Here is an 18,910-nt window from a genome sequence, read left to right as displayed (position 1 = left end):
GTGTGGGCTGAGATTGTGCGGGCGGGGTCTGTGCGGGCCTGCCGGGGGGTCTGTGCGGGCCTGCCGGGGGGGGTCTGTGCGGGCCTGCCGGGGGGTCTGTGCGGGCTGTCGGGGGTCTGTGCAGGCCTCTCGGGGGTCTTTGTGTGTGTGTGCAGGCATCGTCCGATGTGCCGGGGGGGTCTGTGCCGGCCTGCCGGGGGGGTCTGTGCGGGCTGCCGGGGGGTCTGTGCGGGCCTGCCGGACGGTCTGTGCGGGCCTGCCGGGGGTCTGTGCGGGCCTGCCGGGTGTCTGTGCGGGCCTGCCGGGGGGTCTGTGCGGGCCTGCCGGGGGGTCTGTGCGGGCCTCTCGGGGGTCTGTGCGGGCCTCTCGGGGGTCTTTGTGTGTGTATGCAGGCATCGTCCGATGGGATTACAAGTCCCATCGGGCTATGCCTGCTACAATGACAGTGATTGACACATTAGCCAATGATGGGACAGTAGTAGTCCCATCATCCAGCTAATATGTTGAATGTAAAAAATAAAAAAAAACACCAACATACATACTACATACATACTACATACATCATACTATAAGATTTGGCCAAAAATTGTGAGCCCATCCACCAAACGTCAAGGTAATCTCAGATCGGATGGGTTCTGACCTTCCTGAGATTACCTTGACGTTTGGTGGATGGACTCACAATTTTTGGCCAAATCTTGTGCTAAGCATCTCATGTGTTTTTTCATGGATTTCACAAGCCAGTATGCTATTCACATTTCATGTATCGCACATTTCCTTGCTTTGGCACAGTGGGGTTGAGTGCTGCCATTATCTATTTGCTATAGGGTCACATACGGCAGTAGCGGCTCAGTATTGGGGTATCAGGGGCAGTAATAGGGACACATGCGGCAGCAGCGGCTCAGTATTGGGGTATCAGGTGCAGTAATAGGGACACATACGGCAGCAGCTGCTCAGTATTGAGGTATCAGCAGGATGAGGAGTTTGTGCAGGTTAGGGCTGAAAATATGAGACATTAAATGTGTCTTTTTTGTATTCTCTGCAGCTGAGTCCTGGCTGGAAGAAGTTGTCATGTCGGTCTGGGCCAGATGGAAAAGACGGGAAAAGTGAATGATTCCATCAGAAAGAATGTCAGCGTTAAGTCATTATCTGTAACTGTGCTGTGATCTACACTGTGTTCCAAATTATTATGCACAAAGAGTTTAGGAGTGATAAGGTTAGAATTTTTGTGTTTGTCATTTAAACTCATTGATGGTGATGTATGTCAGGGCTCTTTATATCGCTGAAAGCAATTGCAGATACCTGTGCAAATTAGTTTGGCAGGTGTGTCCAAATAAAGGCAAGACTACTTAAGAAGGCTGTTCCACATTATTAAGCAGCCTACACTTTTGGCCAAAATGGGAAAGAAAAAGGATGTGTCGGCTGCTGAGAAGCAACAAATTGTGGAGTATTTAGGTCATGACTAAAATCAACATTGCCAAGACACTTCATCGTGATCATCGCACAATCAAGAAGTTTGTAGCTGATTCCCAGCACACACGTGTGCGTGCTGATAAGGAAAAATTGAGGACTCTTTCCAACAGGCAATTGCGTAAGGTTAAGGCCGGCGTCACACTTGGCGTAAGACAATACGGTCCGTATTTTACGGCCGTAATACGGACAAATGTTCCCAAAATAGTGATCCGTAGGCAGGGTGTGTCAGCGTATTTTGCGCATGGCATCCTCCGTATGTAATCCGTATGGCATCCGTACTGCGAGATTTTCTCGCAGGCTTGCAAAACCGACATCTAATGGATTTATGTGCTCAAATGTTCGGGAAAACATATATACAGTGTATATATATATGTCATTGAGACACATATACACTCACCGGCCACTTTATTAGGTACACCTGTCCAACTTCTTGTTAACACTTAATTTCTAATCAGCCAATCACATGGCAGCAACTCAGTGCATTTAGGCATGTAGACATGGTCAAGACAATCTCCTGCAGTTCAAACCGAGCATCAGTATGGGGAAGAAAGGTGATTTGAGTGCCTTTGAACGTGGCATGGTTGTTGGTGCCAGAAGGGCTGGTCTGAGTATTTCAGAAACTGCTGATCTACTGGGATTTTCACGCACAACCATCTCTAGGGTTTACAGAGAATGGTCCGAAAAAGAAAAAAAATCCAGTGAGCGGCAGTTCTGTGGGCGGAAATGCCTTGTTGATGCCAGAGGTCAGAGGAGAATGGGCAGACTGGTTCGAGCTGATAGAAAGGCAACAGTGACTCAAATCGCCACCCGTTACAACCAAGGTAGGCCTAAGAGCATCTCTGAACGCACAGTGCGTCGAACTTTGAGGCAGATGGGCTACAGCAGCAGAAGACCACACCGGGTACCACTCCTTTCAGCTAAGAACAGGAAACTGAGGCTACAATTTGTACAAGCTCATCGAAATTGGACAGTAGAAGATTGGAAAAACGTTGCTTGGTCTGATGAGTCTCGATTTCTGCTGCGACATTCGGATGGTAGGGTCAGAATTTGGCGTAAACAACATGAAAGCATGGATCCATCCTGCCTTGTATGGAGCATCTTTGGGATGTGCAGCCGACAAATCTGCGGCAACTGTGTGATGCCATCATGTCAATATGGACCAAAATCTCTGAGGAATGCTTCCAGCACCTTGTTGAATCTATGCCACGAAGAATTGAGGCAGTTCTGAAGGCAAAAGGGGGTCCAACCCGTTACTAGCATGGTGTACCTAATAAAGTGGCCGGTGAGTGTATATATATATATATATTCTGTATTTATATTTACTTCAGCGCGATATCTGTGAAAAGCCGGTAATTCAATTGCCGGCTTTTAATTTCTCCTTCCCAAACCCGACAGGATATGAGACATGGTTTACATACAGTAAACCATCTCATATCCCCATTTTTTTTTTGCATATTCCACACTACTAATGTTAGTAGTGTGTGTATGCAAAATTTTGGTGCTGTAGCTGCTAAAATAAAGGGTTAAATGGCGGAAAAAAATGGCGTGGGCTCCCGCGCAATTTTCTCCGCCAGAGTGGTAAAGCCAGTGACTGAGGGCAGATATTAATAGCCAGGAGAGGGTCCATGGTTATTGGCCCCCCCGTGGCTAAAAACATCTGCCCCCAGCCACCCCAGAAAAGGCACATGTGGAAGATGCGCCTATTCTGGCACTTGGCCACTCTCTTCCCACTCCCTGTAGCGGTGGGATATGGGGTAATGAAGGGTTAATGTCACCTTGCTATTGTGTTTCACTAACACCGCTGCGTATTTCTCGCAAGTCACACTGCTGGTCCGTGTGGAATCCGTATTTTTCTCGCCCCCATAGACTTTCATTGGCAATTTTTTTGCGCAATACGCAGACAAACGCAGCATGCTGCGATTTTGTACGGCCGTAGAACGCCGTATATTACGGATCCGTAATATACGGCTGATAGGACTAGACCCATTGAGAATCATTGTGCCATATGTTATGCGAGTTTTAAAGACGACGTTTCTGCGCTCTTACGTCCGTAAAACTCGCATGTGTGACGGCGGCCTAAAAGAGCAGCTGCAAAAATGCCTTGTCATAACAGCAGACAAGTTTTTGAAGCTGCTGGTGCCTCCAACGTCTCCAGAACAACAAGATGCAGGGTCCTTCAGAGGTTTGCAGCTGTGCGTAAGCCATCCTGTCGACCAGATAGAGGTATCCACTGCACACAAGCAGAAACGGCTCCAGTGGGCCAAACGATACATGAAGACTGACTTCCAAACTGTTTTATTCACCGATGAGTGACGTGCAACGCTCGATGGTCCAGATGGATGGAGTGGAGGATGGCTGGTTGATGGACACCCCATGAAAACACGGCTAAGGTGCCAACAAAGAGGAGGTGGAGTAATGTTTTGGGCTGGAATCATGGGGAGAGAGATTGTCGGCCCCTTTATGATCCCTAAAGGGGTAAAGATGAACTCCATAATCTATGTGGAGTTTCTAAAACAACACTTCCTGCCATGGTTCAAGAGGAAGAACCGTGCTTTCCGCAGCAAGATCATTTTCATGCATGATAATGCACCATCTCATGCTGCAAAAAACACATCTGCATCTCTGGCTGCTATGAGCATAAAAGAGGACAAACTTATGGTGTGGCCACCATCTTCCCCTGACCTCAACCCCATTGAGAACCTCTGGAGCATCATCAAAAGGAGTGTCTATGATGGCGGGAGGTAGTTCACATCTAAGCAACAGCTCTGGGAGGGTATTCTGTCCACATGCAAAACAATTGAAGCAGAAACCATCCAAAAACTGACAAATTCAATGGACGAGAGAGTTCAGAAGCTTCTTTCGAACAAGGGGTCCCATATGCAAATGTAACATCACCTAGAATAAAGTTTTCACTTGAAAACTGTTTGATTTCGCTTTGTAATAAGCTGATAATGCTTATAACTTCACAATTGACCATTTTTTTGTTCAAAATAAAAAAAAAAGGTTGAAAACTCTGCTGTGCATAATAATTTGGAACATGCATTTTGAGTGTTTATTTTTTTGAAAAAGATACTGTTTTCATAGGCAGTTTGTTCCAAAACATTGCAATTATACTAGAATAGTAGATGACTGGAAAATAACAATGACTGCAATTCAGATAGGTAATTTAGAGAAAATATCAGGAAATATTATTTGCATAATAATTTGGAACACAGTGTATTATATGTTCTGTATGACTGGTATTTACCACTGACCATATGACGGTAATATCCATGTTGGTCTTTAAATAGAGATTATTTTCAGCAACAGCACAGTCATCTGCTGAGTTTCTCCTCCACTATTAGGGGGCGTCACCCAGTTGTAATCAAGGTTACCTGGTTAGGGGCCCACTCAGAAGCTTCGCCCCCTGAACCAAAACCCCAGCTATGCCTCTGACACGCAGTGCTGCAAATGGGGACTAGTCATGAGTGGAAGAAGTATTTATAGTTGTCTGGGCCCCTGATATCTTACACACTATTCTCCCCTGATCTTGTCCGTACCATGTACATCTCAAGACCCTACAAAGTTATCATGGAAAATGTAAGGTTCCTTAACCCTGCTGTGCAGTAGTCTTATTTTTTAAGTCATCTGTTTGACTTCACAGGGTATTAAAAATGGTCCAATTTGTCCGCTATTATTCTTGAAATAGTGTATGCTATAAATTAAAAAATACTGGATGGGAACTTGCCAGACTTGTACCAAAATACAACATACATGCAATAATTATTACAGTCAAAATGCTTCACCAATAGCAGGGTTCCATTCACATCAGCATTTTTTAATTCCGCTTGTCTTCATAACAACAAAATTAATGGCAGTGGCAGATTCTTGCATGCCAGACGCTGATGGACATTACATGATGGGGAGTGACTATTCTGTGGTCTGTCGGGTTAACGTCATGAGGCCTGGCATTTTACTAGACAAAATAGTGCAGCATTTGTCAAGCATTTTTTGTTAGACCTGCGACAAACTTGCCAAAACGAATGCAAGCAGATCCTAATACAGAGCAAATAACCGTAAGTGACTCAAGAAAAAATTTGACACGTTTCTTTCTAATTTGCTGGATTTTATTTTGTAACTATACCGGCAAAATATAAAGGAGCCAATAATACAGGTAACATTTTTGTTGTTTGCAGGTTGAATTGTTACTATTGTAATTCAGCTTAAAAGGTCTTCATCGTTAAAAGGTAGAACTTGTTTAGGGGCTAGAGGCTCATTCATTTTTCCTTCTTGATCTGATGAAGGTGTTGAGTCACCAAAAGCAAGCAAAAGCTCATCATCGCTAAATGTTTTTACTGTAGGATTGCTAGTAATCGGCCTTGGGTACCACACTCTTCCAGGACATCTTGGGACAACAATATCAGAAGGCAAATTTCCAGGTTTTTGAGTGGCAGGTATTGTTAGTTGCAGAGGAGCTTGAGTGACTTCATTTTTGCTGTTTTCTTGTTTCTTTCCTTTTTTTCCATGTTTGTTCCCTTTATTATTATGCTCATGTCTTTGTAGATTAGATCTTTCATCATTCTCTTTAGGGTTAATTTTATGAATCATGCGTAGAGGAGACAGGCCACCGATGCGTACGCCAAGCTGGAAAGCAAGTGTAAAATTTAAAATTAAATTTTTTTTATCTACTTTATATCTTTACTTTCAAAACAGGCAACCAAATCATTACCCAACGTATCAGTGCCCGAAAATTGAAAGTGACTTTAACCCCTGTCCGACATTGGGCGTAATAGTATGCTCATGCCGGAGCCCGCACTTTTCTGGTCACATGACAGCTGGTTTAACATTTAACTCACGCTTACCAGAAGCGCATTGCTAATCCCACCCATCGATGACCGCGTCACATGATCAATGGTCAGTGCTCATAGCAAATAAGCATTTCTGCTACACACAGGTGATCTGATTATTGCCTGTGTGTAGCAGAAGCGATCAAAGTATTGCAGCAAAAAGTTAAAAAAAATAAATTTAAAAATATGAAAAAAAAAAATATATAAAAGTTCAAATCACCCCCCTTTCTCCCCATTCAGTATAATAAAATAAAAAATAAAATATACACATATTTGGTATCTCCATGTTCAGAATCGCCCGATATCAATATAAAAAAAATAATTAACCCGACGTAATGAGAAAAAAAGTCAAAACACCAGAATTACGTGTTTTTTTTTGTCGCGGCTACAATGCAATACAATGCAATCACAGACGATATGTACATCAAAATGGGATCAATAAAAACATCAGCTCGGCATGCAACTAAGCCCTCACCCAACCCAAGATCACAAAAATGGAGACGCTACGGGTCTCGGAAAGTGGCACCTTTTTTTTAAAGAAATTTTGGGTTTTTTATCACTTAAATAAAAAAGAACCTAGACATGTTTGATGTCTATCAACTCATTATGACCTGAAGAATCATAATGGCAGATCAGTTTTAACCCCTTAAGCCCCAAGGGTGGTTTGCACGGTAATGGCCGGGCCAATTTTTACAATTCTGACCACTGCCCATTTATGAGGTTATAACTCTGGAACGCTTCAACGGATCCTGATGATTCTGACACTGTTTTCTGGTGACACATTGGACTTCATGACAGTGGTAAAATTTATTCGATTTATTCGTTTATTTGTGAACAAAATGGAAATTCGGCAAAAAATTAGAAAATTTCGCAATTTTCCAACTTTGAATTTTCATGCCCTTAAATCACAGAGATATGTCACACAAAATACTTAATAAGTAACATTTACCACATGTCTACTTTACATCTTACTTACATACATTTTTTTTTGTTAGGGAGTTATAAGAGTTAAAAGTTGACCAGCAATTTCTCATTTTTACAACACCATTTTTTTTTTAGGGACCACATCTCATTTGAAGTCATTTTGAGGGGTCTATATGATAGAAAATAACCAAGTGTGACACCATTCTAAAAACTACACCCCTCAAGGTTCTCAAAACCACATTCAAGAAGTTTATTAACCCTTCAGGTGTTTCACAGGAATTTTTGGAAAGTTTAAATAAAAATGAACATTTAGCTTTTTTCACACAAAATTTACTTCAGCTCCAATTTGATTTATTTTAACAAGGGTAACAGGAGAAAATGGACCCCAAAAGTTGTACAATTTGTCCTGAGTACGCCGATACCCCATATGTGGGGGTAAACCACTGTTTGGGCGCATGGCAGAGCTCGGAAGGGAAGGAGCGCCGTTTGACTTTTCAATGCAAAATTGACTGGAATTGAGATGGGACGCCATGTTGCGTTTGGAAACCCCCTACAAGTGACACCATTTTGGAAAGTAGACCCCCTAAGGAACTTATCTAGATGTGTGGTGAGCACTTTGACCCACCAAGTGCTTCACAGATGTTTATAATGCAGAGCCGTAAAAATAAAAAATCATCTTTTTTCACAAAAATTATCTTTTCACCCCCAATTTTTTATTTTCCCAAGGGTAAGAGAAGAAATTGGACCCCAAAAGTTATTGTGCAATTTGTCATGAGTATGCTGATACCCCATATGTGGGGGTAAACCACTGTTTGGGCGCATGGCAGAGCTCAGAAGGGAAGGAGCGCCGTTTGACTTTTCAATGCAAAATTGACAGGAATTGAGATGGGATGCCATGTTGCATTTGAAGAGCCACTGATGTGCCTAAACATTGAAACCCCCCAAACTGACACAATTTTGGAAAGTAGACCCCCTAAGGAACTTATCTAGATGTGTTGTGAGAGCTTTGAACCCCCAAGTGTTTCACTACAGTTTATAACACAGAGCTGTGAAAATAAAAAAAAAAATTTTCCCACAAAAATTATTTTTTAGCCCCCAGTTTTGTATTTTCCCAAGGGTAACAGGAGAAATTGGACCCCAAAAGTTGTTGTCCAATTTGTCCTGAGTACGCTGCTGACACCCCATATAGGGGGGGGGAACCACCGTTTGGGTGCATGGCAGAGCTCGGAAGGGAAGGAGCACCATTTGAAATGTAGACTTAGATGGATTGGTCTGCAGGCGTCACATTGTTCCGTTTGCAGAGTCCCTAATGTACCTAAACAGTAGAAACCCCCCACAAGTGACCCCATATTGGAAACTAGACCCCCCAAGGAACTTATCTAGATGTGTTGTGAGAACTTTGAACCCCCAAGTGTTTCACTACAGTTTATAACGCAGAGCCGTGAAAATAAAAAATACTTTTTTCCCACAAAAATGTTTTTTTAGCCCCCCAAATTTTTATTTTCCAAGGGTAACAAGAAATTGGATCCCAAAAGCTGTTGTCCAATTTGTCCTGAGTACGCTGATACCCCATATGTTGGGGTAAACCCCTGTTTGGGCGCACGGGAGAGCTCGGAAGGGAAGGAGCACTGTTTTACGTTTTCAACGCAGAATTGGCTGGAATTGAGATGGGACGCCACGTTGCGTTTGGAGAGCCCTTGATGTGCCTAAACAGTGGAGACCCCCAATTCTAACTGAAACCCTAGCCCCAACCCTAACCCTAGTCCCAACCCCAACCCTAGCCCCAACCCTAGCCGTAACTCTAGCCCTAACCCTAGCCCTATCCCTAACCCTAATCCTAGCCCTAACCCTAGCCCTAACCCATAATACATTTTTTTAATTTTATTATTTTTCCCTAACTAGGGGGTGATGAAGGGGGTTTGATATTAATATTGATTGATTATTATTATTTAATTATATATATATATATTTACTATTTATAGCGGATTTTTATGATTTGCAGCCGTCACAGACTAAAAGATGCTTTTTAATGCAAAAAATAGTTTTTGTGTCTCCACATTTTGAGAGCTATAATTTTTCCATATTTTGGTCCACAGAGTCATGTTAGGTCTTGTTTCTTGCGGGACGAGTTGACGTTTTTATTGGTAACATTTTCGGGCACGTGACATTTTTTTTATCGCTTTTTATTCCGATTTTTGTGAGGCAGAATGACCAAAAACCAGCTATTCATGAATTTCTTTTTTAGGGGGCGTTTATACCATTCCATGTTTGGTAAAATTGATAAAGCAGTTTTATTCTTGGGGTCAGTGCGATTACAGCGATACCTCATTTATATCATTTTTTTATGTTTTGGCGCTTTTATACGATAAAAACTATTTTATAGAAAAAATAATTATTTTTGCATCCCTTTATTCTGAGGACTATAACTTTTTTATTTTTTCGCTGATGATGCTGTATGGTGGCTTGTTTTTTGCGGGACAAGATGATGTTTTGAGCGGAACCATGGTTATTTATATCCGTCTTTTTGATCGTGTGTTATTCCACTTTTTGTTCGGCGGTATGATAATAAAGCGTTGTTCTTTGCCTAATTTTTTTTGTTTTTGTTTTACCGCGTTCACTGAAGGGGTTAACTAGCAGGACAGTTTTATATGTGGTGTCGTTACGGACACGGCGATACTAAATATGTGTACTTTTATTGTTTTTTTATTATTTATATAAAGAAGTGTATTTATGGGAACAATATATATATATTTTTTCTTTATTTAGGAATTGTTTTTTACACATGTGAATATTTTTTTTTTTACTTCATAACATTGCCCCAGGTGGGGGGCATCATGTTATAGTGACAGATCGCTGATCTGACACTTTGCTGTGCACTGTGTCAGATCAGCGATCTGATATGCAGGGCTGCAGGCTTACCAGCTCTTGCTCTGAGCAGGCGCTGGTAAGCCACCTCCCTGCAGGACCCGGATGTACCCCCGCGGCCATTTTGCAGCCGGAGCCTGCAGGGAGGAGGAGGTAGGAGACCCTCGGAGCAATGCGATCACATCGCGTTGCTCCGAGGGTCTCAGGGAAGCACGCAGTGCTTAGTCAGCTGACACCCGTCCGCGATCGGCCGCTCTCCCCCTGTGAGTGCGGCCGATCGCATATGATGTACTATCCCATCACTGGGAATTAAGTCCCAGGTCACCTTGATGGGATAGTACGTCATATGGGATTAAGGGGTTAATATTTAGTGAACAATGTAAAACCAAAAAAAAACAACTGTGGAATTGCATTTTTTTTTCAATTTCACCACACTTGGAATTTTTTTTCCTGTTTTCCAGTACACAATAAATTAAAACAAATGGTGTTGTTCAAAAGTACAACTTTTCCCACAAAAAACAAGCCCTCACATGGCCATATTGACAGAAAATAAAAAAGATATGGGTCTGTGAAGAAGGCGAGCAAAAATCGGAAATTCAAAAACTGAAAGATCCCTGGTCGTTAAGGGTTTAAAGGGGAATTTCTGCATCTGTTAGGGTCCGACAAGTAGGATCGCCACCAGTCCACCAGAGCTTGGCACTTTTCTGTCTTTTAGAGTAGAGCAGCAGTGCACATGTGCGACCACCGCTCCATCTATTCTTTGAAGAGTAGCTTTTCTTTGCAGTCCCACAAGTATCGTATATATTAGTACCTATGGCTGGACCATCACTGTAAATACACCATTGTAAATACACACCTGTGCTTTGTATCTCCCCACCTCATTGTAGATTGTAAGCTCTCACGAGCAGGGTCGTCTTATTTTGTCTTATTTTTGCTTTATTACTGTATTGTTAACGTTGTTACCTATGACTGTTGTGTTTGAAACTGTTAAACTGTAAAGCGCTGCGGAATATGTTGGCGCTATATAAATAAAGATTATTATTATTATTATTACCTAGAGAACATGTATATAATATATTAATACCCAGAAGTCTAACTTCTAGCTATTCGTGGGTCGAGAGATTATGCCAATTATGCTGGTTTGATGTGCAAATAATAGTGACACAACCAATCTGTTCATTTTAATTTGTCATATGTAACCAGAGCTTTCACTACACATAAAGCAAATAGACAGTGCAAAACACCTTGTGACAGCAGCCTTGTGTAATAATTATAGGGGATAACTCAGGAGACTCTTTGCGTGGAACAAGACAACTACAGGACACAGTTTTATAAGTGGTAAAGTCTATATTATCACACAGTGATTCAAACAGGTGCAGAGAGAAACTCAAGTCCACAACACTTGGTGTAAATATTAAATGTAGCTTAGCAGTCTATAGGAAACTTCAGAGGAAAATGCAATCAAGCAGAAAGTCTATGAAGCACAGTTATTCTTGAGGATACTTGACACGAATAAATCCTTGTCTTAGTCCAAACACAGATAGATAAGCTTATAAGGCAGTTTAAATCATATCTTAGCTCAACCAGGGAGACCTGGTTAATAGTCTCAGGTTTTTGCAGAGCAGAAACAGCTTACATGTCCAGCAAATGCAGATGGAAGTAAACACAAGCAGCAGATGAAGGAGGATTACTGGAAACTGGTGTATGCAGCAGGAACTCAGAGCAGAGTAGCAGGATAACCCCACAGGTTCACAGGAGTAGGTATATAGCCAGGGAGTCACCAGAGGTCAGGAGCTGGATGCAAGGCAGAATACTCTAGCACAGACTGAAGGCTGGGGTGGAGTTTTATAGCAGGAAGACACAGTGCACATGAGACCAAAGACGCCATCTGGGAAAAGGGCAGTAATGCACAAAAGGTAAAAAATGTTCAGAGTCCTGACACCTTGTTAGTGTACTGTATCTTTGCCTAGAGAAAATACAGACTGATCAGTAAAAGAATGAAGTTATATGCTGCATCATGGAAAACAAGGAGCGTAATATTCTTACTGGACTGCTGTTTGCATTAAGCCCCAAAGAATTACATGCATCATGCCTAAGCAGAAAAAAAAGTATTGCAGTAGCTCTAGATACACCAGAACTCAGACTTAAGGCTCGCTTACACAAGCGTATAACAACAGCCGAGTGGAATTTAATGTTTTATCGTATAGCACTCGGCCCAATGTTATATTATGGGTCAATGGAGATCTCCAATTTTTTTCTCATGCTGATAATCGGATGGCACTCACCAGTTCAAGTCTATGGGTGTGTGCGAAACATTAGACAGCACTCGGATGTCATCAGAGTTCAATCCGATTACTGTGGACACAGGCAATGGAGAAGATAGAGAAATTAATGTTTCCATGTTCCCCGCACCTGTGCTGTGGTTCTCTCATGCGAGAGAATTAGATCACACTAAGGAGACACTGGGATCAGACTGACAAAGTATGATGTGTCCCCCACCATGCTTCATTGTTGGAACTGTGTTCTTGGGATTGTACTCATCCTTCTTCTTCCTCCAAATACAGCAAGCAGAGTTGATACCAAAAAGTTCTATTTTGGTCTCTTCAGATCACACGATCTTCTCCCATGCCTACTCTGGATCATCTAGATGGTCTAGATGGTCATTGGTGAACTTCAAATGGGCCTGGACATGTGCTGGCGTGAGCAGAGGGACCCTGCGTGCCCTGCAAGATTTTAATCCATGACGACGTACTGTGTTACTAATGGTGATGTTTGAGACAGTGGTCCCAGCTTTCTTTGGTCATTGAGCTGGTCCTCCCATGTAGTTCTGGGCTGATTCCTGACCTTTATCAGAATCATCCTTACCCAAAGAGACAAGATCTTGCATGGAGCCCCAGACCAAGGAAGACTGACAGTCATCTTTGTGCAAACCACAAAGAGAGCCATTATCCACAAAACGTAAAAACATGGAACAGTGGTAAATCTTCTCCGCAGTTGCTGGCTGACCAAAATGACCCCAAGAGCGCAGCGATGACTCATCCAAGAGGTCACAAAAGACCCCACAACAATATCCAAAGACATGCAGGCCTCACTTGCCTTAGTTAAGGTCAGTGTTCATGACTCCACCATAAGAAAGAAACTGGGCAAAAATTGCCTGCATGGCAATTCTAAGATGAAAACCACTGCTGAGCAATAAAAACATAAGGCTTGTCTCAGTTTTGCCAGAAAACACCTTGATCCCCAAGACTTTTGGGAGAATATTCTGTGGATTGACGATACAAAATTTAACTTTTTGGAAGGTGTATGTCCCATTACATCTGGCATCGAAGTAACACATCATTTCTGAAAAAGAACATAACAGTAAAATATGGTGGTGGGAGTGTGATGGTCAGGGGCTGTTTTGCTATTTCAGGATGTGGAAAACTTGCTGTGGTAAATAGAAACGTGAATTATGCTGTCTACCAAAAAATACTGAAGAATGTTGTGAATTCTGCTCTTGGGCTCCCTCTGGTGGTTGTTGGTGGTAGTGCAGTTGTCTTGGGGTTGTAATCCGGGCACGTGTTTCTGCTGATTGCAGCTCTATTAGGTATTTAGGTGTGCAGGCTCCATGAGTCAGTGCCAGTTGTCCATTGTACTTGGAGGGATTGCATCTCTCTCTAGCTCCTCGTGCCATGCTGCCAATTCAGATAAGATAAGTGTCTGTTTTTTTGTCTCTGTGCACACATGCAGTGTGCTTGCAATTCAGTGCAATTTATTGTGTTTTTTGTCCAGCTTAGACTTTGTTTGGATTTTTCTGTCTGCTGGATTCTCAGGAGATGCAGATATACTTTCTATGTCTTTAGTTAGATGTGGAATATTTGTATTTTCTGCTGTGGATATTTTTAGGATTTTAATACTGACCGCTTAGAATTCTGTCCTATCCTTTACTATTTAGCTAGAAGTGCCTCTTTTGCTAAATCCTGTTTTTCTGCCTGCGTGTGTCTTCCTCTTGTACTCACAGTCAATATTTGTGGGGGGCTGTCTATCCTTTGGGGTACTGCTCTGAGGCAAGATAGAATTCCCATTTCTAACTATAGGGGTATTTAGTTCTCCGGCTGTGTCGAGGTGTCTAGTACTCGTTAGGTACATCCCACGGCTACTTCTAGTTGCGGTGTTAGTTTAGGGTTTGCGGTCAGTATAGGTACCACCTCTCCTGAGAAAGTCTTTCATACGGCTCCAAGGTTACCAGATCATAACAGTACAACTGGCCAACAATGAGTTAAATGCATCTCAGAAGAAGGGAAGAAAGAGCCATTTTTTTTTCTGTAGTCTGCTTTGGCTTTTCCTCCCTCTTTTCCTCTGGGTGACTGAGGAGTCTTGTGCTAGCATGGATGTTCAGGGATTAGTTTCTCGTGTAGATCAGCTTGCTGCTAGGGTACAGGGTATTTCTGATTATATTACTCAGACTCCGCTTCTAGAGCCTAGGATTCCTACTCCTGATTTGTTTTTTGGGGACAGATCCAAATTTTTGAGTTTTAAAAACAACTGTAAACTGTTTTTTGCTCTGAAGCCTCGTTCCTCTGGTGATCCCATTCAGCAGGTTAAACTTTTCATATCCCTGCTGCGTGGCGACCCTCAGGATTGGGCATTTTCCCTGGAATCTGGGAATCCGGCCTTGCTTAATGTAGATACCTTTTTCCAGGCTCTAGGATTATTATATGATGAGCCAAATTCTGTGGATCAAGCGGAGAAGACCTTGTTGGCTCTGTCTCAGGGTCAAGAAGCAGCAGAATTGTATTGTCAGAAATTTAGAAAATGGTCTGTGCTGACTAAATGGAATGAGGATGCTTTGGCGGCAATTTACAGAAAGGGTCTTTCTGAATCTGTCAAAGATGTTATGGTGGGGTTTCCCACGCCTGTTGGTCTGAGTGATTCTATGTCTCTGGCCATTCAGATCGATCGGCACTTGCGGGAGCGCAGATCTGTGCGCGCTGTGGCGTTGTCCTCAGAGCAGATGCCTGAGCCTATGCAGTATGATAGGATTCTGTCTAGAACGGAACAACAAGGATTCAGACGTCAGAATAGGTTGTGTTTTTATTGTGGCGATGCATCTCATGTAATTTCAGTCTGCCCTAAGCGTACAAAGAGAATCGCTACTTCAGTTACCATCGGAACTGTACAACCTAAATTTCTGTTATCTGTGACCCTGATCTGCTCATTGTCGTCATTTTCTGTCATGGCGTTTGTGGATTCAGGCGCCGCTTTGAACTTAATGGACTTTGAATTTGCCAGGCGTTGTGGTTTCCCCCTGCAGTCTTTGCAGAATCCTATTCCTTTAAGGGGCATTGATGCTACACCTCTGGCTAAGGATAAACCCCAGTTTTGGACACAGGTGACCATGTGCATGGCGCCAGCCCATCAGGAAGATTGTCGCTTTCTGGTGTTGCATAACTTGCATGATGCTATTGTGCTGGGTTTTCCATGGTTGCAGATACATAATCCTGTGTTGGATTGGAAGTCTATGTCTGTGACTAGTTGGGGTTGTCAGGGGGTTCATAATGACGTTCCTGTGATGTCAATCTCCTCTCCCTCCTCTTCTGAAGTTCCAGAGTTTTTGTCTGATTTTCAGGATGTATTCGATGAGCCCAAGTCCAGTTCCCTACCACTGCATAGGGACTGTGATTGTGCTATTGACTTGATTCCAGGCTGTAAGTTTCCTAAGGGTTGACTTTTCAACCTGTCTGTGCCGGAACATACCGCCATGCGGAGTTATGTTAAGGAGTCTTTGGAGAAAGGGGCATATTCGGCCATCTTCTTCGCCGTTGGGAGCGGGATTTTTTTTTGTTGCTAAGAAGGATGGCTCTTTGAGACCCTGTATTGATTATCGCCTCTTGAATAAGATCACTGTCAAGTTTCAATACCCTTTGCCTTTGCTTTCCGATTTGTTTGCCAGGATTAAGGGGGCTAGTTGGTTTACTAAAATTGACCTTCGGGGGGCATATAATCTTGTTCATATTAAGCAGGGTGACGAATGGAAAACTGCGTTTAATACGCCCGAAGGCCATTTTGAATATCTTGTGATGCCATTCGGGCTCTCTAATGCTCCATCTGTTTTTCAGTCCTTCATGCATGATATCTTCCAGAATTATCTTGATAAATTCATGATTGTATATTTGGATGACATCTTGATTTTTTCCGATGATTGGGAGTCTCATGTGAAACAGGTCAGGATGGTATTTCAGATCCTTCGTGATAATGCTTTGTTTGTGAAGGGGTCTAAGTGTCTCTTTGGAGTGCAGAAGGTTTCTTTTTTGGGCTTCATTTTTTCTCCCTCATCTATAGAGATGGATCCGGTTAAGGTTCAGGCCATTCATGATTGGATTCAGCCCACATCCGTGAAGAGCCTTCAGAAATTTTTGGGCTTTGCTAATTTTTATCGCCATTTTATTGCTAACTTCTCCAGTGTGGTTAAACCCCTGACCGATTTGACAAAGAAGGGCGCTGATGTGACGAATTGGTCCTCTGCGGCTGTCTCTGCCTTTCAGGAGCTTAAACGCCGATTTACTTCTGCCCCGGTGTTGCGTCAGCCAGATGTTTCTCTTCCGTTTCAGGTCGAGGTTGATGCTTCTGAGATTGGGGCAGGGGCCGTTTTGTCTCAGAGGAATTCTGATGGTTCCTTGATGAAACCGTGTGCCTTCTTTTCCCGTAAGTTTTCGCCTGCTGAACGCAATTATGATGTCGGCAATCGGGAGTTGTTGGCTATGAAGTGGGCGTTTGAGGAATGGCGACATTGGCTTGAGGGAGCCAAGCACCGTATTGTGGTCTTGACAGATCAAAAAAAATCTGATTTACCTCGAATCTGCCAAACGGTTGAATCCTAGACAGGCTCGATGGTCCCTGTTTTCCACCCGTTTTGATTTTGTGGTTTCGTATCTTCCGTGTTCTAAGAATATTAAGGCAGATGCCCTCTCTAGGAGTTTTTTGCCTGATTCTCCTGAGGTACTTGAGCTGGTCGGCATTCTGAAGGAAGGGGTGGTCCTTTCTGCCATTTCCCCTGATTTGCGACGGGTTCTGCAGGAGTTTCAGGCTGACAAACCTGACCGCTGTCCAGTGGGGAAACTGTTTGTTCCTGATAGATGGACTAGTAGAGTGTTTTCTGAGGTTCATTGTTCTGTGTTGGCTGGCCATCCTGGTATTTTTGGTACCAGAGATTTGGTTGGTAGGTCCTTTTGGTGGCCTTCTTTGTCGCGTGATGTGCGTTCTTTTGTGCAGTCCTGTGGGACTTGTGCGCGGGCAAAGCCTTGTTGTTCCCGTGCTAGTGGGTTGCTTTTGCCTTTGCCGGTCCCTGAGAGACCCTGGACGCATATTTCTAAGGATTTTATTTCAGATCTTCCGGTTTCCCAGAGGATGTCGGTTATCTGGGTGGTTTGTGACCGGTTTTCTAAGATGGTTCACTTGGTGCCTTTGCCTAAATTGCCTTCCTCTTCTGATTTGGTTCCGTTGTTTTTTCAGCATGTGGTTCGTTTGCATGGTATTCCGGAGAATATTGTGTCTGACAGAGGTTCCCAGTTTGTTTCTAGGTTTTGGCGGGCCTTTTGTGCTAGGCTGGGCATTGATTTGTCTTTTTCTTCCGCATTTCATCCTCAGACAAATGGCCAGACCGAGCGAACTAATCAGACTTTGGAAACTTATTTGAGATGCTTTGTGTCTGCAGATCAGGATGATTGGGTGGCTTTCTTGCCATTGGCCGAGTTCGCCCTTAATAATCGGGCTAGTTCGGCTACCTTGGTTTCGCCCTTCTTTTGTAATTTTGGTTTTCATCCTCGTTTTTCTTCGGGGCAGGTTGAGCCTTCTGATTGTCCTGGTGTGGATTCTGTGGTTGACAGGTTGCAGCAGATTTGGGCTCATGTGGTGGACAATTTGGTGTTGTCTCAGGAGGAGGCTCAGCGTTTTGCTAACCGTCGTCGGTGTGTTGGTTCCCGGCTTCGGGTTGGAGATTTGGTCTGGTTGTCTTCCCGTCATGTTCCTATGAAGGTTTCTTCCCCTAAGTTTAAGCCTCGGTTTATTGGTCCTTATAGGATTTCTGAGATTATCAATCCGGTGTCTTTTCGTTTGGCCCTTCCGGCCTCTTTTGCCATCCATAATGTTTTCCATAGATCTTTGTTGCGGAAATATGTGGTGCCCGTTGTTCCCTCTGTTGATCCTCCTGCTCCTGTGTTGGTTGAGGGGGAGTTGGAGTATGTGGTTGAGAAGATTTTGGATTCTCGCTTTTCAAGGCGGAGGCTTCAGTACCTTGTCAAATGGAAGGGTTATGGCCAGGAGGATAATTCTTGGGTTTTTGCCTCTGATGTCCATGCTGCTGATTTGGTCCGTGCCTTTCATCTGGCTCGTCCTGATCGGCCTGGGGGCTCTGTTGAGGGTTCGGTGACCCCTCTTCAAGGTGGGGGGTACTGTTGTGAATTCTGCTCTCGGGCACCCTCCGGTGGTTGTTGGTGGTAGTGCAGTTGTCTTGGGGTTGTAATCCGGGCAGGTGTGTTGTGAATTAGACTTTTTTGGCTCCCTCTTGTGGTCACTAGTGATATGACTCTGGGATTGTCTTTCTTCAGTTTTGGCACCCACCTGGGTCGTTAGTCCAGGGGTGTTGCTATATAAACTTCTTGAATTCTCAGTCTGGTGCCTGGCATCGTTGTAATCAGTTCCTTTCTGTTTGCTCCTGTCTGCTGGTCCTGGATCTTGCAAAATTAAGCTAAGTCCTGCTTCTTTGTTTTTTGGTTATTTGCATTGCTTTTTTTTTTTGTCCAGCTTGTACTAAATGTGATTCCTGATTTTGCTGGAAGCTCTAGGGG

The 18,910-nt window shown here is 43.3% G+C and overlaps 1 protein-coding gene across 2 annotated transcripts in view; it reads right to left on the bottom strand.

Annotated features, from left to right (window-relative positions):
* Positions 1-5,566: 5,566 nt before the first annotated feature.
* Positions 5,567-18,910, bottom strand: part of LOC143808113 (T-kininogen 1-like) — a 252,889-nt gene continuing 239,545 nt past the window's right edge. For both annotated transcript variants that reach the window (XM_077290418.1, XM_077290419.1), the window contains one exon: positions 5,567-6,093. In XM_077290418.1, the coding sequence (XP_077146533.1) occupies positions 5,668-6,093 (426 nt within the window). In that variant the 3' untranslated portion in view covers positions 5,567-5,667. The remainder of the gene's footprint in view (positions 6,094-18,910) is intronic.

The sequence above is a fragment of the Ranitomeya variabilis genome, chromosome 2 (genome assembly GCF_051348905.1).
Source record: "Ranitomeya variabilis isolate aRanVar5 chromosome 2, aRanVar5.hap1, whole genome shotgun sequence".
Lineage (NCBI taxonomy): Eukaryota > Metazoa > Chordata > Amphibia > Anura > Dendrobatidae > Ranitomeya > Ranitomeya variabilis.
This window is presented reverse-complemented; position numbering and strand designations above follow the sequence as displayed.